Source organism: Talpa occidentalis, unplaced genomic scaffold (assembly GCF_014898055.3).
Source record: "Talpa occidentalis isolate TD23 unplaced genomic scaffold, MPIMG_talOcc4v2.1 talOcc4.12, whole genome shotgun sequence".
NCBI classification, from domain to species: Eukaryota; Metazoa; Chordata; class Mammalia; order Eulipotyphla; family Talpidae; genus Talpa; species Talpa occidentalis.
This window is the reverse complement of record NW_023601212.1, coordinates 39,968,579-39,992,131: the sequence shown is the minus strand read 5'-3', so window position 1 is coordinate 39,992,131 and position 23,553 is coordinate 39,968,579. Positions and strand designations below refer to the sequence as shown.

At 40.7% G+C, this 23,553-nt stretch overlaps 1 protein-coding gene across 1 annotated transcript; it reads left to right on the top strand.

Annotated features, from left to right (window-relative positions):
- The first annotated feature begins 371 nt into the window (after positions 1 to 371).
- On the top strand, positions 372 to 20,692 carry LOC119240985 (zinc finger protein 709-like). Its single transcript, XM_037505895.2, has 4 exons — positions 372 to 417; positions 16,960 to 17,086; positions 17,288 to 17,348; positions 17,948 to 20,692. Exons 1-4 carry the CDS (start codon positions 415 to 417, stop codon positions 19,263 to 19,265), a joined length of 1,509 nt encoding a protein of 502 aa, XP_037361792.1. The 5' UTR covers positions 372 to 414; the 3' UTR covers positions 19,266 to 20,692.
- The last annotated feature ends 2,861 nt before the right edge of the window (positions 20,693 to 23,553 follow it).

Genomic DNA, 23,553 nt, shown 5'->3' with positions numbered 1-23,553 from the left:
CAATAAAACTCCTGCTCCCTAAACCTGGGGGACAAGTGTTTTGGAGAACGACCTCGCAGTCTCCATTTTGGACACTGACTAAACTTTTGAGTTTGCCCTCTCACACAGTGCCTGGAGAAACACCCCCACGCACAGGGAAAACGACCTGGACAAAGGGAAGCAAAGCCTCGGTTGCCAGAGGGGCCTCAGCTCGCGAATCCGAAGAGCGGACGCGCTGCGGAGGCCGCCGGCGCCGCGGGCACCAGCCAGTCCGGGGCTACGCAGGCGGGGGCGGGGCGACGCCGCGGCCCGGGAGATTCCGCGCTGCCTTTCCGGCCGCCCCGTCGCGCACGGCGGCTCTCCCTCCGGCGCCCCTCACGCAGCCGCTAGTCGGGACCCCCGGACTCACAGACAGATGCGGGGCACGCAGCAGAAATGGTGAGTGTGCGAGGCCGGGGCCGGCGCAGGGGAGCTGGAGGCAAGGCCGGAGGCGGCCGTGGCGGGGCCGGGCTCCCCGCATCCAGCTCGGCGTCTGCAGACCGGTGGGCCGGCGGCGCCGCTCGGACCTCAGTCTGTCTTGTGGGTCCCTCGGGCCAGCCGCGCGGGCGGGGCGGGGCCGGGGGAGTGGGGGACGGGGGTGGGTGGCGGGGGTGTCCGTCTTTCTTCCATCCCTGGGCGCGCGCGGCGTTGCCTGGCGCGGACGCCGTCTGGGCACCTCGGTGTTCGCAGACCCGCGTTGGGGCCACTGGTCGCCCGCGGGCCGGCGAGCACGCCAGCACCCCTCGAGGGCAGGACGTAGAGGTTTATTTTACAGGCGGGCCCGGAGGAGATGGGTGGGCTGGTGTCCCAATACCCCGTCTCATTTTCAGGGTGGGGTTTGCAGTGAGGAAGTGTTAGGGGGAAAGGATGTCCTAAAGCTAATTCCATACAGGCTTTGTGGACTCCACCCCCACCCCAGGCCAAAGCCAAAGACACTGGGAACTCCAAATCCCATCACCACCAAAGGGAAGGTGGCTGGGACCTGAGGGTGGGGTTAGGCAGCCAGGTGTGGTAAAACCGGACAGTGGGCTTTGGAGAAGAGCCCCCATTTTGGCTCCCTGCCAGCTCTGAGAGTGGGTTTCCAGGTCGGCGGATCGGGTAGGACTCATTAAAGACTTTATTTCCCTATTTTCTCCCTGAGTTGTACATTTCCTTAATTCCCTTCCCCTTGTAAATAAACCTTTTATTAACCTTTTGTGTGTGCCTGCAGTGGAGGATTAAGTCCCTTTTAAGCGCGCGGGTGAGGACCCACAGCCAGGCAACCCCTTTAATATCAGGGTTGCTCCGTAACAGTTGTAGAACTATTCCTGGCGCTGCGCTGTTGTAGGTGAGAGCGTTGTCCTTGTCTCGTTTTGAGCAAAGGATTGCCTAATAGTAAAATATAGTATGCCTCAATATAATGCACATGAACACCGAAGTATTTATTTTATAGCAATCTTTGTTATAAGAAAGTTGAAGATGAAAAGTCACTGCAAACATACCCTGGTCGCCTCCAGCTCTAACCACCTCCAACACAGTGTTGGTGATTTCTTAAGCCTTCTGTTGTTAGTGTTTCTTCATGTAAAACAAGTGATGGTGAATGCATGTATTTCTTTTTCTTTTAACGATTTATTTATTTAGGCATACAAGAACTGGGGCACAGGCCAGAGGTGTGAGGGAGTGAGAGGATTCACCAGAGACAGAGTGGGGAGCAGCACAGGCAGAGCTACTGAAATACACTTCTGAGGGGAGCAGCGGGCGAGACAGGAAAGGTCTGCTGTGCCATGTGGGTAGCTCCCTGGCGTGGGATGGAACTTGTGCTGCGGTGGCTGTGGACAGCTTGATAGTGCTGTCTTCATCTAACCCCTGTGCCACCAGGGAGGCCCTCACGTCTCAATGTGGGTGTCTCCGATGAAGGACTGGACCCAAGGGTCATCACAGGTGACCATACATCACACTGTCATCTTCGCTCCAACCAATAAGGGACCCAGGGTGCAGTTGTTCAGAGACTCTTTGGTGGTTCGCTCAGAGTTGCCCCACTGTGCTTAAAGAACTCCAGGAATCTCTTGCCTCTCACTGTTTCTTACCATGGGGATTAGTTACCCTTGTCTCTACGCATACAAAGGCTACAGTAGAAGTGACAGTCTTGTACATATAGGTGTTGCTAAATGTTTTACATACTTTTTGTTAGGTGATTGGAACATGATTGAATTACACAGACTGGCACAAACCTAGTTGGTGTAGCCCACTCTACACCTAGACTGTGAGTGGGGACCACTGTCATATTAAGGTCTGTTGACCAGAGTGATATGGGCTCAGAGAATGTTGGCGATCCAGACTTTACTGATAGAAATGAAGTCCTTCACCTCGGGTCTCACAGTGTGCAGTTGTGGATTCTTGAACAGGGCATTCAGTGGTAGGTTCTCTATTTTATGCAACACACTCCAACTTTTCCATGAGAGTCCAATGTGTTTGATGTATTTTTTAGTCTTTGGCTAATGTAAAAGCGACTCATCCTCATCATTTCTCTGTTCTTCTAAAACTTGTTGGTGCTCTACCTGTTCTTTCATTCATTTTTCTTCCACCCCTGAATCCCTCCCTCTCAACCAGTGATCTTTACCTGTCCTATACTTATATCTTTTCTAGTATGTCATAAGCTTGAGGCTCACACAGTGTGTGGCCTCATCATATTGCCTTCTTTTGTTCAGCAATGTGATTTTAAGCCTTGTCCACATCTTTTGGTTTTATAATATCAGTTCTTTTATCTGTGAAGAATGTTTCATCCTGTGGATGTACCAGTGATTGTTCATCCATGTGTAAATTTATAAGTATTAATCTATCAATTATTCTTTAGATTTGTTTGTGATGCATAAAGCTCATAAGTGTTCATGTGCTGGGTGAAGAAAACATTTCAACTCATTTGGAATAAAGGAATAAGCATGATTGCTGCATCATATTGTTCAACTTGGCATGGATGAACTGTGTTTTTTTGCAAGTAAGCATACCATTTTCCACTCCTACAGCAATGAAGGAGGATTCTTACTGCTCTTTTTTCACAATTGTTTGGTGTTCTCAGTAGTGTTCATTTTAGTCTTTGTTGTAAGGTTCTCATATTCTCATCTTAAACTTCCAATTTTTGAAAGACATATAATTTTGAGCTTCTGTTCACATGCTTATTTACCATGTAAGTCATTCTTGAAGTTTCTGCACATATAGTTTGTGTATTTTTAAAATGGGTTGTTTATTCTTTTTGGTGAGATTGAGGCATTCTTTGGATAATTGGGTATCTGTCCTCTATCAAGTAAGTCATTTCCAAAGATGTTCTGCTAGTCTGTGACTTTTGTTTTCATTAACTTGACATGAGCAGCAGGAGTTTTTCATTTCAATGAAGTCAAACTTAGTATCATTTCAGGATTATCCAAAAGTTAATGCCCAAACAAAAGGTGACTTTTCTTCCTTGATATGTTTTAGAAATATACTTTTACACTTTCCCCTGAGCTTTCTTGTCTGCTTTTGTTACAGGGCAGGGAGAGGGGCAGCCCAAACCCCGCAAACCTGCCTGTTCTAAATAGGTTCTGCCATCCACCGCATCAACACAAAACATGAAACTTTAATGGGAAGGAACTTTAATACAACTAGGAAACAATACAGGAAAGGCAAAGAATCTAGTTTCTAAATCAAGCACCCAAAGTTACCCGTCCCCTCGTGGGTAAAAGTCCACCCAAACAGGATTGGCCCAGAGCAAGGCCCCAAAGCCTGGCACAAGTCTAAAGCATCTTCCAGTGGGAACCCACAGAAAAGCATCAGAAACAACCAGACAAGTCTGGAGGGAAAAGAGCAAAACCAAAATCAAGACAAAAACCACCATTGTCACCTCCCCACGGGTCTCTCACCCACATCTGTGTGCAGTTTCTTCACATGTCTCTCTGCTCCATGTGCCTCCTCCAGGTCTCCTGGCTCCATCCTGCTTCCTTCCTCAGTCTCCTCTGCAGCTGCTTCTCTTCCTACTCAGCTCCACCCTCCCTTGGGTGGGGCAGGGAACCTCCCCCTTTCCTGGGCACCACGCTGTTATACTTTGAGTTAATTTTTGTGAAAGGTATACAGTGCTGTAGATTTTTTTTTCCCATGGATGTGTCCCATTTTTTCCCATGATTTGCTGAAAGGGCTACATTATCCTTTGACTTGCTTTAGGCCTTTCTGTCAGATGCATTCACCCTTCATGTGTTTATCTACAGGAAAGCAATTGACTCTTATATGTAAAATTTTATCCTTACACCTTTACACCTTCCTCTGTTTTTAGTTCAAGAGGGTCATTTTGAATCAATTTTAACGTGTGTGTGTATGTGTGTGTGTAATTGCATTGGCTAAGAATTCCAGTTACCAGGCTGTTTAGGAGAGGTGAGAGGGCAAGTCCTTGTCTTTTTCTGTGATGTTCCTGAAAGGCTTGTCATTTTTGTTCTTTCTGTGTAATCATTTACATAAAACAAAAGCCCAGTGGTAGTGTGGGCAGATGGGAGGTTTCCTCTAGTGTAGTGATTTGGTTTCAGTCTTTTAGTGAGTCTGTTGTGGGCTTGTCCTTGTGGATATAATATGAATGAAAAGAGGGGAAAGTTTCATCTTTTCCCCCAGTGATGGCAAACTACTTGAAGTCCTTCAGTTTCTTCTGTCTTGTTTTGACATTTGGCGTGGATGAAAAAGGATTATTCAGAGTCCAGATGCAGAGCAATGAGAAGCCTAGAGGGACTCCACCATGAAGGTGCAGCCCAGCTCCAAAGCAGTCTGGTTTTTATTTACAATCAAACAAAAAAACAAATCAAAGAAGCAAGCAGGCAAATAGGGAATGCATAAGTGTGTGTGTGCGATGAGTAACCATCTGGCCCCAGCCAAGCCCGGAAATTCCAGAGAGTCAGGGGAAGCCTCAGTTTTTCGCAATTCTAAGTATAATATCCATTGCTGTTTTCATTGCTGTTTTCAGCACATGCTGTTTTCAGTAGGTATAGATCCTCATACCAGGACTTTTACCCTGAGGGGTTCCTTACCTCAAACTTTCCCTGTTCAAATTCTGGGTGAAAGACACAGAATAGTTGAGGCACAGATTAATCTAAGCTCCCACATCCTTGAGGAATAGTAATTATAGAGAATCTTTTATTTTTTTTAAAAGAACAAATTTATTTTTTAAGATTTATGCATACAAAAACTGGGGTATAAGCCAGAGGTGTGGGGGTGAGAGGGTACACCAGAGACAGAGTGGGGAGCAGAACAGGTAGATCCACTGAAGACACACCGCTGAGGGCAGCAGTGGACGAGACAGGAGAGGTCTGCTGCATCATATGGGTAGCTCCCTGACTGGGGATGGAACTCGTGCTGCATTGGCTGCGGATAGCTTCATAGTACCGAAACTTAACCCCTAGGCCACCAGGGAAGCCCTAGATAGAGTTTTCTGTGTCCCAATATCTAGAAAACCTTGCATGAGATTACTGCAATTTTTTCTGAGGGAAATGAACTCCTGTGAGGAAAAAAAATCAATTCATTTTCTGTTGTTACTGATATAAGGACACCTCAATGCTTATATTAGTCTCTGCATTGCTAAGGCATTTTTAAAATTTACTTTTTACATCATAGTTCATTTTTAAACAATATTTGCTTTGCCCCTCCCCCCTCGGTGTAGTCCCCATAGAATTTCTTTCATAAACCACCCGTGCACCATCACCACAGTCCCCTGTGCTCCTCCCTCTCTCCCTCTGAGCCCTCTCCCTCTTCCTCCCCTGCAGGATGTCTCTGATTTATAATTGTCTGTTTTTGTTTTGCTGTGTTTTGTATTGTTATTATTTTTTTACATTAATGTCTTATTTGGTTTCCCTATATTCCTCCTATAAGTGAAGCCATCCGATATTTTTCTTTTTCCTTTTGACTTATTTCACTGAGTATAATTCCTTCTAGCTCCATTCACATTGCTGCAAATGGCATTAGTTTATCTTTTTTGATTGCTGAGTAATAATCCATGGTGTATATATAACACATCTTCTTCATCCAGTCATCTATTTTTTGACATTTGAGTTGTTTCCAGGTTTTACTTATTATAAATAGTGGTGCAGTAAACATAGGGGGACAGGTGTTATTTGAATCAAATGTTTTTTGTGTCCTTTGGGTAGATCCCAGGATTGGAATTGCAGGGTCATATGGTAGCTCCATTTTCAGTAGGCTGAGAAACCTCCAGACAGCTTTCCATACTGGTTGGACCAATTTGCACTCCCACCAGCAATGTAGGAGAGTTCCTTTTTCACCACATCCTTGCCAACATTTGTTGTTGCTAGTTTTTTTGATATGTGCCATTCTTACTGGTGTAAGGTGGAATCTCAGTGTGGTTTTGATTTGCATTTGCCTGATAATAAGGAATGTTGAACATTTTTTCATATGCCTGTTGGCCATTTGCATTTCCTCTTTGGAGAAACATCTTTGAAGTGCTTCTGCCCATTTCTTGAATGTTTACTTTGTTTTTGTTGAGTCATGTTAATTCTTTATATATTTTTGTGATCAGTCCCTTACCACTTGTATGGAGTGCAGAGTTCTTCCCCCAGTCATTGTGGTGTCTCTTTGTTTTGGTTAATGTCTCTTGCTGTACAGAAGCTTTTCAGTTTGATGTAATCCCAGGTGTTTAACTTATCCTTGACTTTCTTTGCTTTGAGTCTTTAAAGATATTACTGAGATGTATGTCTTGTAGTGTTTTACCTGTATTTTCTTCTATATATTTTACAGTTTCCAGTCTTTTTTTTTTTTTTTTAAGATTTGTTTATTTATGCATACAAGAACTGGGGTACAGGCCAGAACTGTGGGGGGTAAGAGGAGTCACCAGAATCAGAGTGGGGAACAGAACAGGCAGATTGACTGAAATACACTGCTGAGGTGAGCAGCAGGCAAGTCAGGAGAGGTCTGCTGCACCATGTGGGTAGCTCCCTGGCCAGGGATCGAACTCTTGCTGCAGAGGCTGCAGATTGCTTCATAGGTTGTGTCTTAACGTCTTGTGCCACCAAGGAGGCCCTGATTTCTGGTCTTATGTCCAGTTCTTTTATCCATTTTGAGTTAATTTTTGTGCACGGTGAGAGGTAGTGGTCTAGTTTCATTCTTTTGCTTGTGGTGGTCCAGTTTTCCCAGCACCATTTATTGAACAAACTATCCATGTTCCATTGCATATTCTTTACTCCTTTGTCAAAGATTAGTTGTCCATATAAATGTGGCTTTATTTCTGGGCTCTCTATTCGGTTCCATTGGCCTGTGTGTCTGTTTTGTTCCATTACCACAATATTTTAATTATTATGGCTTTGTAATATAATTTGAAGTTTGGAAGTGTGATACCTCCATTCTCCCTTGTTTTCGTCAGTAGGGCTTTGGCTGTTCTTGGATTTTGTGGTTCCACCTGAATTTCATCGGTATTTGTTCTATTTCTTTTAAGAATGTCATTGAGATTTTTATTGGAATAGCATTGAATCTGTAAATTGCTTTTGGTAGGATGGTCATTTTAATTTGGTAGAATTCATTTGTGAGGCGTCTGGGCCTGGGCTTTTATTTTGGGGAGTGTTTTGATTACTGCTTCAATTTCACTCCTTGTATTTGGTCTGTTTAGGTGTTCTGTTTCTTCTTTATCTAGCTTTGGATGATTATATTCTAGTAATTTGTCCATCTCTTCTAGATTGTTGAATTTGTTTGCATGTAAGGGTTCATAGTAATCTCTGATTTCTTTTGATTTCTACTGAGTGCCTGGCTAGAGGTTTGTCTATTTTGTTTATTTTTTCAAAAATGTGAGATTGGGTTGTTTCTTTGAGTTCTTTCTTGTTTCTTGATGTGAGCCTGCTTACTGCTTTTGCTGCATCCCATGCATTCTGGAAATCGGTGTCTTTGTTGTCATTCAACTCATAAAGTATTTTTTAATTTTTTTCTTTGATCTCATTAGTCCAGTGGTCTTCCAGTAATGTGTGAATTTCAATCTCCATGAAGTGGGGGTGTTTTTCTTTCATGATTTATTTCTAGCTTGATGCTTTTATGATCATAGAAGATAGTTGGAATGATTTTGATCTTGATGTATCAGTTGACGTTTGTCTTGTGGCCCAGTATGTGATTGATTCTGGAGAATGATCCATGCACGTTTGAGAAAAATGTGTACTCATATTTTTTTGAGTGCTGTGTCCTATAGATGTCTGTTAAGTACACAAGTTCTATGTCTTTATTTAAGCTCTAGTGTCTTTGTTTTTTGTCTTGTTGATCTGTCTATTGGTGAGAGTGGGGTGTTGAAGTCTCCCACTATGTATGTATTTTCTTTAATGTCTGTTTTCAGAGGTGACAATCATTGTCTAATATATTTTGGTGCTCCTTTATTTGATGAGTATATGTTAATGAGTGTTATGTCTTCCTGATGTATTGTCCCCTTGATCTTAACGTAGTGTCCGTCTATATCTCTTTTTTTTTTTTTTTTTTTTTTATAAAGGCATGTTTTTATTTATTTATTTGTTTGTTGGTTTGTTTTGTTTATACATGCACTGGGTACAGTCAGAAGTGCGGGAGGGTGAGAGAATTCACCAGAGCCAGAGCGGGGAGCAGAACAGGCAGAAGGACCGGGCGGCAGGAGAGGTCTGCACGCCATGTGGGACCCTCCTCCGGTGGCCGGGGAGCAGCCGGGGATCGAACCGGCGCCACAGAGGCTGCGGGCAGCTTCGCAACCCAGCGCTCAACTGCTGCGCCACTGGGGAGGCCCCGTCTATATCTCTTTTTACTTGTTAAGGCATTTAAAGCTTGACTGCAATCCCCGAATGGTCTACAGAATTTTAGTCCTTCCTAAAAATATCCCAGTTGTGAATCATAGTGCAGAGGCCAGTTAAAATGTCTCATCCTTTGAGTAAGAAAATGATTGATTTGAAAATTGTTTTCTAGTTTTTGTAGCTTAGCATGAGGATTAAATCTATGTGTGGCTTTCTAAATAGAAGAGTAGGAGTAAATGTATAAAGCAAAAGTTTATTCAAAAGGGATATTAACTATTATTATAAAATACAGTGTATCTAAATTTTTTGATTTGAAATAAATATGCATGGGAATGTTCAGACAGTTCCTTTTGGGAAACTAACTATAACCAGTTTTTGGTAACTTCTTTATTATCACATTAGTGCTTAGGCATATAGAAAACAAGTTGGTGCAAATGCCTGTATTTCTTACCTGTGTTTATTCTTGTAATCAGTTATTGTTTTTTTCTGGTAATGTGATTCTTGAAGACTGAAACCTTAAGGCTCATCCCTTCTTTTCCCCTGGTGCTTCTCATCTGGACCAGCTAAATAGAAGCCTGGATGCTCCTGCTCTGTGAGCTGGTGCTGCTGCTTGCTCAGAGCTCCTCCTTGAGCTGTGCTGCCCTGGATTGCATTGTTGTCCCGACGAAGCCTGGGTCCTATAAACAGTGACTGAGTTGGCTGTTTTGGTGATTTTTAGTAATTTGGAATAGGAGTGTGAAGATGGGTGCTTCCTGACTGTGGTCCTGGGTGTGTATTTTAGCTAGAACCTCTCTTTAGAGGGAAGCTATGACCAAGGCTGAGTTTCACCAGATCATCAGTGGGTCATCTTGAGTGATGGGAGGATGGGTGGTTTTGCCTTGTGAAGGAGTTGAGGCTATCAACTTATGGTCACTCCTTAAATTATTGCTGTATCAGAGAGAAAGAAGCAGAAGAGATGGGAAAGCAAGGCAGGTTGTCATGGGATTCCAGAGAGTACAGCCCTGAGTAACTGTGACTGCTGCTGCCCTTGCATCTGCTAGTGTAATAAAGATCCTCACCTTGTGGGTTGTAATGGACAACACCCACAGTCTCACTTGAGATAGTGTGGATGAACAGAAAAAAACTATGGTTTGTTTTGGTAGCTTCTGTTCTGAAATAGCAGAGTGTTGCAGAGACCTAGAGTCAGCACAAATCAAGTTTCACTATGAAAAGAGCAGGCAGCAAGGTTGCCCTGAGGAGGAATAGCAGGTTCACTGCCCATTGTGTTTGTGAGTAGCTGGATTAGAGAACATGAGGTAAATGCCTGACAGTAGAGCTTTATGTCATTTATAGGGCATCCTGTAGAACGATCTTGGTCCTTATCTCTTACCACACACAGACAGCATCTGACTCTGTAGATTGAGGGATCATTTTTAAATTCTACACTGGTGGGCCTCCCCGGTGGCGCAGCGGTTGAGCACTGGGTTGTGAAGCTGCCTGCGGCCTCTGCGGCACCGGTTCAATCCCCGGCTGCTCCCCGGCCACCGGAGGAGGGTCCCACATGGCGCGCAGACCTCTCCTGCCGCCCGCTGCTCCCCTCAGCAGTGTACTTCGGTCCTTCCGCCTGCTCTGCTCCCCACTCTGGCTCTGGTGAATTCTCTCACCCTCCCGCGCTTCTGACTGTACCCAGTGCATGTATAAACAAGCAAACAAACAAATAAATAAATAAAACATGCCTCTATTAAAAAAAAAAATAAAATAAAATAAAAATAAATTCTACACTGGATTTTTTCTTTATAATTAATCAATGGTGTTAAATATAAAGTGTTTGTCCTTACCTGTAAATGATAGAACATAATGTATAATCACTCATCTTATCGTTTCTTTTCTATTGTATGTAGTTTCACTTCACTGGAAATCACTGTGATTCACCATTCCCACCATCCTCCAAGTCTTCTGTTACTGGCTCATACTGTTTTGTTTTTTTTTTATAAGTTTTATTTATTTATGCATACAAGAACTGGGGTACTGGCCAGAGGTGCAGGGAGTGAGAGGATTCACCAGAGACAGAGTGGGGAGCAGAGTAGGCAGATTGACTGAAATACACTGCTGAGGGGAGCAGCTGGTGAAACAGGAGAAGTCTACTGTGCTGTATGGTTAGCTCCTTGGCCTGCTGAGCATCAAACTTGTGCTGCAGTGGCTGCAGACAGCTTCACAGTGCTATGCTTATGCCACCAGGGAGGCCCTCACACTGTTTTCTTTTCCAGAATGGCATATATCTTGGTTTGTACAATACAGGGCCTTGTCAAATGACTTCTTCCCCTGTCAATAAACTCTTAGTTTCCTCTACCTGATTTTTTGGCTTGCTTGATGCCTCTCTCTTTTTTTTTTCTTTTTTTAAGATTTATTTATTTGTACAAATACTGGGTGCAGTCAGAAGCGCGGGAGGGTGAGAGAATTCACAAGAGCCAGAGCGGAGAGCAGAACAGGCAGACTGATGAAATACACTGCTGAGGGGAGCAGCGGGCGGCAGGAGAGGTCTGCTTGCCATATGGGACGTTCGTCTGGCTACCGGGGATCGAACCAGTGCTGCAGAGGCTGCAGGCAGCCTCACAACCCAGTGCTCAACCGCTGTGCCCCCGGGGGCGGGGGGGGGGGGGAAGGCCTCTTTTTTTTTTTTAATCACACTAGTGATTTCATGTTACATAGCACTGAATGTGTGTGTTTTGATTTCTGAGATAACTTGCTTACCTCTAACTCTTTTCTGTTATGAATGAAGTGTCTGCAGAATATCGTGGATATTGTGTGATCATAAGGTTACAGGACATTTTGAAAAATAGTGTTTTACTAGATCCACTCAAGAGTATTTTTGCGTTGATAGAAATTTTCCTGTGCTCCACTGTAGTTGTAGCACATTACATTCCTTTTCATCAGCAATGAGTTAGGACTACCTGTTGCTTAACATCCTTACCATATGTGGTGTTTGGAGTGTTTTGATTTTTGACCATTTATTGTGTTAGTGAACCACAGTGTGGCTTTAATTGCAATTTCCAGTCACATTCGTTGTTGAGCATGTTTTGTATTGTTTCTGCATCTCTTTTTTTGTTGAACCTTCTGTTCACAGCTCTTAATCTATTTTAAATTGAGTTGTTTGCATATGTCAAGTTTTTAAGGGTTTTTGCATATTTTGGATGCCAGTTATTTATCAGATAACTGTTTTGCAGTGATCTCACACTCTATGATCTGTGCTTTCATTGTCTTCAGTCTGTCATTCTCAGAGCAAGAATTTTTTTTGTTTGAATGAAGGAAATTGTCAGTTTTTTTCTTTTCTGGGCCTTGCTTTTTGTGTTGCATCTACAAGTCATTCACCAAACTCATGGCCACCTAAATTTTCCTTCTGTGTTCTTTCAGGAGTTTATTACTTTACCTTTGAATTTGTATCAGTGTCATACTTTTGTTTCCGTTGGAAGGGTCATGTCTACATTTCTTTCATGCCTGTTTGTTTACTTGAGTTTCTTTTTCATTAGAATTGCCTTTCCTGGGGCCTCCCCAGTGGCGCAGCGGTTAAGTGCTGGGCTGCGAAGCTGTCTGCAGCCTCTGCAGTGCCGGCTCATCCCCAGTCACCCGTGAGGGTCCCACATTGCGTGCAGACCTCTCGTTGCCACGCCTGCTGCTCCCCTCAGCAGTGTATTTCATCAGTCTGCCTGTTCTGCTCCCCACTCTGGCTCTGGTGGATTCGCTCACCCTCCCACGCTTCTGACTGTACCCAGTGCCTGTATAAATAAATAAATAAATAAATAAAACTTTAAAAAAAAAATTGCCTTTCCCCTTAGTTGATCAGTTGAGCATGTCTTTGTGAGTCTGTAGGAAAGTAGTTGATTTCTGTATCATTCAATTATGTTATTCTGTCATCAAGACCAGGAGCTGTGGCTTTGTGGATTCTTTCAGTTCTTCATGGAGACAGTCATGTCATACAAAACACATGAAAATGATTTTTTCCAAGAATGGAAGTTCTCCTCTATATCCAATTTGTATAAAGCTGTGTTACATTTTATCAAATCCTTTTTTATTTTTATTTTGCCCTTTCCAATAGCAGTACTTTTTGTCTTTCATCTTTTCTGTAGTTGCCTTAACTTGATGTTTACATTACTGGTTATAAATCTTTCCCTTTTTTGTGTATTGTTCAATGACCTAAATTGCTCTAGTTAATTGCAATTGGTGCGAACTACAGCATATGATAGGTTGTATTTTTGTCATTTACTTCCAAATAACTCATTTTCTTGAGGCTCCCTCATTTTGTGTATCATTAGGAGGTTGTTACTGAAGTTTATCCTATTATGGGGTTTCCCAAGTACCGGTTATACATTTCTGGGTAAATTTCTTTTGTGGCAAGATTATTTTTTATTTGGTTTTAGCTCTTCAGATTTTTAAGGCAAACTTTCTTTCCTGGAATGTTTTCTATCATTGTGAATATTCCTTGTGAACTGGAGAAAGAATATGTTTCCTATTGTTTGAAGTTTTCCGTAGATTATAATTTTTAAAAAAGATTTATTTATGCATACAAGGACTGGGATACAGGCCAGAGGTGTGAGTGTTGAGAGGATTCACCAGAGAGAGAGAATGGGGAACAGAACAGGTGGATCTACTGAAATACACTGCTGAGGGGAGCAGCGGGTGTGTCAGGAGAGGTCTGCTGCACCATGTGGGTCATCTCCCTGGCCGGGGATCGAACTCATGCTGCAGTGGCTGTAGATTGCTTCGTAGTGCTGTGCTTAACCCCTTGCACCATCAGGGAGGCGCCTAGACTATGTTTTAACCCACTTGTTACATGGTGGTGTTCAGTTCACCTTCCCCTCCTGATATTTTGGCTAGGGAAATTTATAATTAATCATATGAGGAAGTTGAGTCTGCAGTCAAAATACTGCATTCATCTCTTTCTTTTAGTATTCTGTCAGCTCTTGCCTTAGGTGTTTACCCCTTTTATTTAGTATGCACAACACACATAGGATTGATGTGCCTATTCAGAGAAGGGCCCCCTTTATACTTCTGTGTGGTGTCCTTTATCTCTAAGAGTTCATTGATTTGAAGCCTACATTGCCTGTGATTCATACATCTATGGTTTTTTTGGATAGGTAAAGTGTTTCACTGTCCCTTTTCCTTGCATCTAATTGTGTATTTTAAAGTGGTTTCTTTTGTAGACAAAATGTATTTCTGGTTCAATTGTACTGATATTTTGATAAAAATATATAAAATTTTACTGTTTTCTAATTTTTTCCGTTCTGTTTCCTTTTGCCTTCATATTTTTTCAGACTGATTGCTTTTTTTTTTTTTCTTATTCACTTTAGGATATCAACCGCACATTTGCATTTTTCTCTTAATAATTGTCAGTGAGTTTTCCATATACATTGACAACTAACTCCTTTCTCTGTCAAGTAACATCAAAGTTCATTGATTATGGAAGTACCTCATAAAACAGTAATCGCCATCTCCCCCCGCCCCCACCTGTAATATTGCAGTCCTTTATTTCACCAGAACATAACATTATAATTACCATGTGCATTGTTGCTAATAGTTTTTTCAACCAAGTTCACCTGTTACCCTGATTATAAAAAAACAACATATTTTATCTTCCTTTGTTTTCTAATGTTCTGCTTGCATCATTAGCATTCTTTCTGATAAATATTTGAACATTTCATTCACCAAACAGATACACTGAAAACAAATTCCCTCATTTTTTTCCTTAGAATGCCTTTTACATTTTTTTTTTACTTTTGGAAAGAGTTTCACTTGACACCATTTTAGGAAAGTGAATTTTTAAGTTCAAAATACTAAATATTTTGCTTAGGTTTTGCTCAATTGGAATTTAATAAGTTTGGTTTAATTCTGACCTTTCCTTTTTACACGTTAAGGGCTGAGGGGAAGGGGATGAGGTAGTGAGGAGACACTGACATTGGATAAGGTGCAAGTATCTTCAGCTGAGAGGCTCAGCAGGTCTTTATTCATTTTTAGTAAGCAAAAAATATATCATCATGTGTAAAACAGAAACAATTAGTGTATTATATTCCCATAGACTACTGGCTCCTACGGGTTTCAGCTAGACGGTAGCCTTCAAGGTTAATAGATGAAAAACCAAACCTAACACTAACTTATTATTTTAGCTAGACAGTTACCTAAGACAGTGGATAGCTGCCAGTACATCCCTATCAGCTAAAGCCTAAGCATCAAAAGACTATTCTATTCATATGGCCTTCAGTCAGAGACCAGCTGCTACTCAGCTACCAGAACTTTTTCTATCTACAAACTTCTTAGCACAGTTAACTTCATTTAAAAACTTTGCTAAGAAACTTCTAAATTAAAAGGAACTTCTAAAAAAGCAAAAGGACTTATTATAATAGTTGTGCTAGTTTGCTTGTCAGATATGTACAATAAATTATCTCCCATTGTCAAGTGGGCCAAATTGTGTAGTAACTAATTTCTAAACAGGTAATTTTCCGTGCCAATTGCCTAATGTACTTTTCTGATAAATTTTTCTCTTTTTATGACCAAGAACAAAAAATAAAGGGATGTTAAGTCTTCAGCCCCACGGTGTGAGGCACAAGCAATCTTCGGCCCCACGGTGTGAGGCCCTTTGAGCTTCGATGCTTGCCAGTGTCTTATCTGGCTGGGGCATCAAGGCCTCCTGCAGCAATTTTCAACTAAGGATGTTTTATTTGGTTGTGTCTTTATCATGCTTGGTGTTCTTTTATTTTTCTACATACTATCATTTGTCATTAATTTTGGGAAATTTCAGTGATTAGTATTTATTCTGTTACTTTTTATGTTTTCTATTCAGGTGTGTATTTTAGCTCTATGTTAAAGATGGCAATACTCGGGGTCACAGATAATGTGTTATGGCTCCCTTTATTCTGTTTTGTGCATGATAGAGACTGATGAAATAAATATATAATAAACAAAGTACTGCTTATGTTAAGGGTAGAAAATTGCAGCATATTTTAAAATGCCATCATTCTTTTCTCCCCAAATTTTGGAAACTGATTTGCCATTTTATTTCCTGGCTTTCCTTGATTTAGGAAGCATTGATCATTTGAAGTTATGGGGTTTTTTGGGTCAAATTGAGGATCCCAGCTTCTAATTTACTTAAATGTCAGCCTGGAAGTTGGCAATACATCTCTGTAGTGGCTTGTCAGAAAACACTTCCTCCTGTATTGCTGGAAAGGAGATTTTATGTGCTTTTGGAGGAAAACATTATTAAATCCTTTGCATGTCCTGTTATCATGTGTAGACTCACTATCAAATCATTGTGGACACATAAACATCAACCATTTTGACCATCTGTAAACTTTTGTTAAGTCTGCAGTTCTTAACCTGTTCCGTTGCCATCAGATTGGACAGTGAAATGAAGAAATGAGTGTGGTATACATTACACAATTTAAAAGAAATATTTCTCAAAATTATTTCCATTTTATTTGGCTATATGTTAGTCCTACTTATATTTTGGAGTATGTTAGGATGACATGCTAGCTGATTCTTCCTGAAAGTTTGATTACCAGACTTCCCTGGACTCAGATTTTTGCTGATGGAATAAAGATGATTCCAGTTCTTCCTGTATTTTTAGTCATTAAAACCTTGTGCAGATTTGTCTCTCTGCCACATGGACTATTATAAATGTTGGGTCATGGCAAAGATGATACATTTTCTCACAAGAAATTGATTATCATAAAAATTAGATAATACTGGCTTCAGTTATATGCATATCTTTTTTTGTCATTTCCCTATATGCTCTGAACTTCCCAGTTACAGAGAATTAAGGTATAATGTGATCCTAGGAAGAATTTGTAAATACTTTCCATGTGTTCATGATAGTGTTAAATTTTTAAGGAGTATATGTGGACAAAGTTTTTCTTTTTTTTTTTTAAATTGGGGTGATGTTGGTTTACATTTTTGTTTGTATTTGGGAGTATAGGATCCTTCTTAATGCTATTGCCAATACTGTACCCACCACCAAAGCATTTGTGGCCCCACCAACTTAGTCCATTGTACTATCTCCCCACCTTCCTCTTACCCTTTTCCTTTCTCTCCTTCTCTGGATTCCTTGGCTGTGTAAACAGAGTAAATTTTAGTGATCAAATCATAAATGTTTGGATATGGCATTATTTTAAGTAACCTCCCTAAAAATAGAGTATAGTGTTGTCAATCACATGCATTATACTATCCACATACTTGGAATGTTTAGGACTCAGTGACATATGAAGATGTGACTGTGAACTTCACCCGGGAAGAATGGGCTTTATTGGATTCTTTCCAGAAGAAACTCTATACAGATGTGATGTGTGAAACCTTCTGGAATCTGGCCTCAATAGGTAAGAATAACATTCCTTCACCTTTTCCATTAGAGATCAAGTGTATCTTTCTCATCAGTGTTGTCCAATATGTAGCGTCTGGAAAGGAAGGACTATGATAAATAAACAAGTTGTACTGAGAACTCTCAATGGATTTAAAATCTAGTAATTCTCATATAATTTCTAGTAATTCTTAATTCTTTATCTTGGCCTGCATTTTAGGAAAAAAATGGGAAAATCATATCATTGAAGATCAGTCCCCAAACCAGAGGAGAAAACTAAGGTAAGTAATATACAATAGAAAGAAGTATTTTTCATCTTTGGGTGTACTCTGAAATTTTAAAAAGAGCTAACAAAACAAATAACCCATTTCATATTATTTATTCTTAACAAAAACTTTACCAGAAAAAACTTTCTTATATGTTACATGTGTTCATTGTTTGCAAAATAGGACACATAGAAACTACAAGTAAACCCATGCAGAAATGCCGAGAAGATACCATAGGTTTGTTTCCAGACCATTATAAAGTGAATGTAGTAATGAAGTCATGTGATTTTGGTTTTCCCAGAGGTTTATCCAATAGCAGTGTATATACCTTAATTTAAAAATACTATAAAAATACCAATTTTTTGACATAAGGCACTAATGAACTCTTCGGTACAGATTGCTACAAACCTTGAATTTGTAAATGCTTAATAAAGGTGTAGAGTTAAAAATTTAAGTATGCCTGTGTAAGAATATCACTGTTGTGATAATACCCTGGATAAAGTCCTGTTGAATCCAGTTTCAGAAAATCCTTTATTTTTTCTGTAAATTGTAATATGTACTAGATATATGATGGTGAATGAGGAAGCCATTAATAATGTTCTTGCTTTTTACAGAAGTTATATGGGAGAGAGAGATTGTGAAAAGAAAGAAGGTAGTCAACATGGAGGGAAGAACAGCCTTATTCCGAATCTCAGTCTAAACAAGAAAACTATTGGTGTAAAACCATGTGAATGCAGTATGTATGGAAAAGTCTTCATGTGTTCTTCATCCTTTAGAAAGCACATCATACGTCACACAGGAAACAAACCATATGAGCCTCCAAAATATGCTGAGAAACCATGTACATGTGAGAAATGTGGGAAAGTGTTCAGATTTTCCATTTCACTTCTAAGACATGGAAGAATGCACACTGCAGAAGTCACCTATATGTGTAAATGGTGTGGGAAAACATTAAGTTCTTATGAACATTTACAAATACACGAACGAATTCACACTGGAGAGAAACCATATGAATGTAAAAACTGTGGTAAAGCATTCACTAGTCCCCGTTGTCTTCAAAAGCATGGAAGAACTCATAGTGGGGTGAACTATGCATGTAAACTCTGTGGTAAAGCCTTTAGAGATCACAGTTATTTAAATACTCACATGAGAGTTCATACTGGAGAAAAGCCCTATAAATGTGAACTATGTGGTAAAGCCTTAAGAGATCTGAGTTCCTTAAAAGTACATCAGAGAACTCATACTGGAGTAAAACCCTACAAATGTGATGAATGTGGAAAAAGCTATGGCTATTATACCTCCTTAAGTAATCATAAAGTAACTCACAGAGGAGAGAAACCATATAACTGTAAGATATGTGCAAAAACCTATACTTTTCGCTCAAGCCTTCGAAAACACATGATCACTCATACAGGAGAAGGACCTTATAAATGTAAGGGATGTGTGAAAACATTTATTTCTCCCAGTGCATTAAAAGTACATGAAAAGTGTCATACTGTAGAAAAACCTTATGAATGTAAACAATGTGATAAAGCCTATAAAGAGCAGAATTCCTTAAAACTACATGAGAGAACTCATGCTATAGGGACTCTCTATGAATGTAAACAATGTGGTAAGTCCTATGGTGACCAGCGTTCCTTAAAAATACATGAGGGAATTCATAATGGAAAGAAAATCTATGAATGCAATCAATGTGGCAAAGCCTATAGAGATAATTATTCCTTAAGAATTCATGAGAGAATTCATACTGGAGAGAAACCGTATGAATGTAAATGGTGTGGAAAAGCCTTTAGAGATCAAAGTTTGTTAACAATTCATGAAAGATCTCATACTGGAGAGAGACCTTATGAATGTAAGGAATGTGGAAAAGCCTACAGATATTACAGTTCCTTACACTATCATAAAACAACTCACAAGAAAGAAACCTCATAATGGTTAGGAATGTGGTGAAACCTATATTGTTCTCTCTAGCCTTCAAAATCACATGAACATTCACACTGGTGCAGTACATGAATGTAAATTAATTTGGGAAAACATTTCTTCCAGTTATTACACATATATGAAAATAGTCATACTGGAGGGAAACCTTATGAAGCAGTGTGGTAAAACTGTCAGATCTTCTTTGGGGCTTCAAATACATGAAAGAATGCATACTGAAAAGAAACATGAAGAGCATGTAGTAAAGCATTCAGTAAACAAACCCCATTAGAAAACATGAAAGAACTCAGACAGATACCCTGTGAATTTAGTTATGTTGAAAGGCCTACTCTTGTGAGACTCATACTTTCAGAGATATGTGTGATTGTGCACTGGAGGAGAACAAAATTGAGAACCTTTCAGTCCTTTCTGAAGGGATAAGAGGACTCATTGAAGAAAACTTTGAAAATAAGCAGCATGTGCAGGACTTGAATTGGTTCAGATTCTTAAATGTGAAAATTTCCATGGAAAATAAATAAATGAGAAAGTTTTGTGGAAGCTACTCCATATTTTATATATAGAAAACTGTTTATATATTTTTTCAATATATATACATTCAGTATGTATATTCGGTATGTATGTATATATTTTACCTTTTTTGCTGCTTACTGAAAAAGCTGCTTTGCATTGGTGGGTTAAGGGTGCGGTCGATTTATACTTTGTCTATTTTCTATGCCATTATATACTTGAAATAAATTTTTATGCTTGGCAAATACTTCCTGTTAAAATTTTTTTTAAACATCCCTGTTGACATTTTCACAATACAGGATTTCTCCCTTCAGGTGTGGTCACCATAGTTTTCCCACCACCAAGCACCCATAAACTGTTGAGTTGGGAACACGCCAGTATGTCATTAGCTCCAATAGGGGGTCTTGGGTCTCCCCATCCAACAGCATGAAAGATGGGGATTAATAACATGCACCCATTTTACTTGAGCCCAAATAGCAGGAATGAAAAAGAGAAGGATCCCCACTGAAGGGAGAGCTGAAATGCAAGAGAGAATAGATCTTCAATGGTCAGATCTTTGACACGCCCACAGGGGAGTTTCTTGGTCTGTGGGGTGAGCTGTAGTTGTTTTCAAGTAGACTGGTCAATCTTATTGTTTTTACTGGAACCCATAGTGGTTCTGTAGGTGACAAAAAAGAAACATACCCTCTTCCTCTCCCCCAGGTTAAAAGTTCTACAGCTCCCAGCCAGGTTGGTCTTTGCAATTGGCGGTGTTACACGACCAAGGGTTTAGGGCTTGGTTCTCCTGGGATAAAATGTTCTAGTGCTGTGAGGCCAGAATTAGGAATGAAATGTTCCATTTGCAACATAAGTTAAAAGTCAATAGAGCTTTTTATATTTGTTTTTGTGGGGACAGGTTACTTCTTTTTTTGCTTTAAAGATACCCCTTTTTTGTTTTTAAAAGTTGTGGTTTAAAGCGCCCATTGACTTTTATTTTTTTAAAGATTTATTTATTTATTTATACAAGCACTGGGTACAGTCAGAAGCGCAGGAGGGTGAGAGAATTCACCAGAGCCAGAGCGGGGAGCAGAACAGGCAGACTGAAGAAATACACTGCTGAGGGGAGCAGCGGCACGGCAGGAGAGGTCGCCATGGATCAAACCAGCGCTGCAGAGGCTGCGGGGAGCTTCGCAGCCCAGTGCTCAACCGCTGCGCCACTGGGGAGGCCCTGGCTCTTTTAACTATAACTTGCCCTGTAGCATTATAAGGGATGCCAATCATATATTTAAAAGTTTTAAGATAGTAGGAGAGAATGAGTTGTCCATTTACAGTTTTTGGGTCCAGATTAGTATAATTTTGTAATATTCTCAGCAGATCTAGCCTGAAATGGAGGATTTTTTGGCTTTTGAGCTGTTGCCTATTTTTAAAATTATGTCTTGATCTGACAGATCATGTGAAGGGGGCTTTGGCATAGAGGAGCCAGCAGCAGTTTTATGTAAATTCATTCTAATGGGGTACTTAAGGTGGTGGTGGTGGGGCTCTGTTTAACATGTTTTTTTCTCCAAAGCCCTGAATGATAAGCAGCACAAGTTGCAAGTATATAAATGTGGAATTTGAACTTGCCCTATATCTCGCTGGAGCCAGTGGTCAAGATGTTCCTAATCAGAATCTAAAGAGCCCTCTGGGGAACCAGGGACAGTGATTTTAACCACTTGCAGGATTTGAGTGAGCTCCTTATCAGAAATTTTACAACTTACGGATAGGAGGAGGGTCTTAAGTTGTTCACAATGTTGAAGTTGAGCAGAAGGAACAGTATAACCCATTTTTAGTTAAAATTAAAAAAAGAATGGAGAGTAAGCGATCAGGCCATAAAGCTAATAAGGGCAAGCCTCCTGATATTGGGCTGATTTTGTTGGGTCTTAGTGTAGTGCTTAGATGAGAGTGGGTTCTCCAGCTATCACACTGCAGCTGGCACTCTCAGAATTAAGTGACTTGGAATTTAATTCTGCCTAGTGTAGGGGAAAACAGCCTGGGTTGCTAGGAGAGCAATCCTTTGATGGGCTTCTAGGTGGTATATGTGCCTATTGTCTCTGGACTTTATCTTGTGACTGGTGGATGGGCTAATCCCCTAATCTGGTCCAGCTACCAGTTTATCCTGTCATGGGAGCCTTCTAGAAGGTGGCAACCAGCCCTTTTGGCTCTCTTAAGTGATTGTCCAGTGATTGATTTTGCTGTGGAGTAAGCAGACCTGAGAGAAAGGAATTTAGAGGAACGGAGAGTAGAATGAGAGGGAAGGGGGGGAAGAGAGAGGAGACTTGTGAAAGAGAAGTGCTTTACTTACTGTTCTGTCAGAGATTTCGGAGGTCTATGGGACTAATGTGTAGCTGAGGCTTGAGGAATGGCGAACATGTCCCTGGTGCCTTTTTTCAAGTCCCTGTTTGGGTGCCAACTATTGAGTCTGGAATGTGACAGCATGTCCCCAGGAAATGCTGTGGGATGAGTCGTGGAGCAGGTTTGGAAGGCAAGACGGCTGCTCAGCAAGCAGCCGCCTTGGCATTTACTAGGTGTAATAAACAAACATGATTGATTATATGACAATAGCAGGAGACGCAGGGTCCAGGGGAGACAAAGGGTAACAACTTTATGGGGAACTGGAGGGAACATGTCAGCCACATATATAGGGAGGACTTCCTGTGCAGGTACTTGGTGTAGCTTCTGAGCTACTCCCAGACCACCTCAGATGATGGTCATGTTATAGGACAGGGAGAGGGGTAGCCCAAGCCCCGACCACCCTGTTACAGTCGCACAGTCAGTGGCTACTTAGGCATCTCCTCTGCTTCGTGATGTGTGCCATTGTCTTAAGACAGTCATGCAGGAGTGCCTTATCCAAATCCTTCACATAAACGGGTGCATAGGGGAGTCCATACATACACAGATATAGAGGCCCCAAGGGGGTAGAAAGGCCACAATTGTTCTCTACAGTAGTCGGTTGAGCTCTCCACCTTTTTCTACTCCTCTCCTTCCCTGTCCCCCTCCCCTCCTGAGTATCTCAGATCTATTCTCTGCTTTCAAGAGTTAGTCTTAGTTTGTTTTTGATCCTTTGTTTGATTTCCCTAGATTCCACATATAAGAGAACACATCTGTTATGTGTCTTTCTCCTTCGAGCTTACTTGGAATAATCCCTTCTAGTTCTATCCTTGTTGTATGAGTTTATCTTTGTTGATTGCTGAGTAGTATTCCATTGTATGTATAAACTGTATCTTCATCTGTTCATCTGTTCTGGGGCATATAGGTCATTTGTATATCTTGGCTATTATAGGTAGTGCTACTATAAACATAGAAGTGCTGATTTCTTTTTGAATTAGTGTTTTGTGTTCTTTAGATAAATACCTAGGATTGCTGGGTAGGTGCCTTTTAAGTCTTTTGAGAATTCTCCACACATCTTTCCATAGAGACTGTAATTCCCACCAATAATGTAAGAGTTTTCTGTTTTTTTCACATCCTTGTCACAACTTTCAGTTTTTTTGATATGAGTCATTCTCACAGGTGTGAGATGTGAGGTGGTATCTTGTGGTTTTGATTGGCATTTCCCTGATCATTTTTTTAATCCATTTTGAGTTGATTTTCATGTATGTTGTGTTTTAATGGTTTGGTTTTATTCTTTTGCATGTGACAGTCCTTTTTTTCCCAGCAGCATTTATTGAAGAACATTTCCTTGTTACACTTTGCTTGTATACACTTTGCTCCCTTATTATGTATTAATTGCCTGTAAATTGTGGTTTTATTTTTGAGCTCT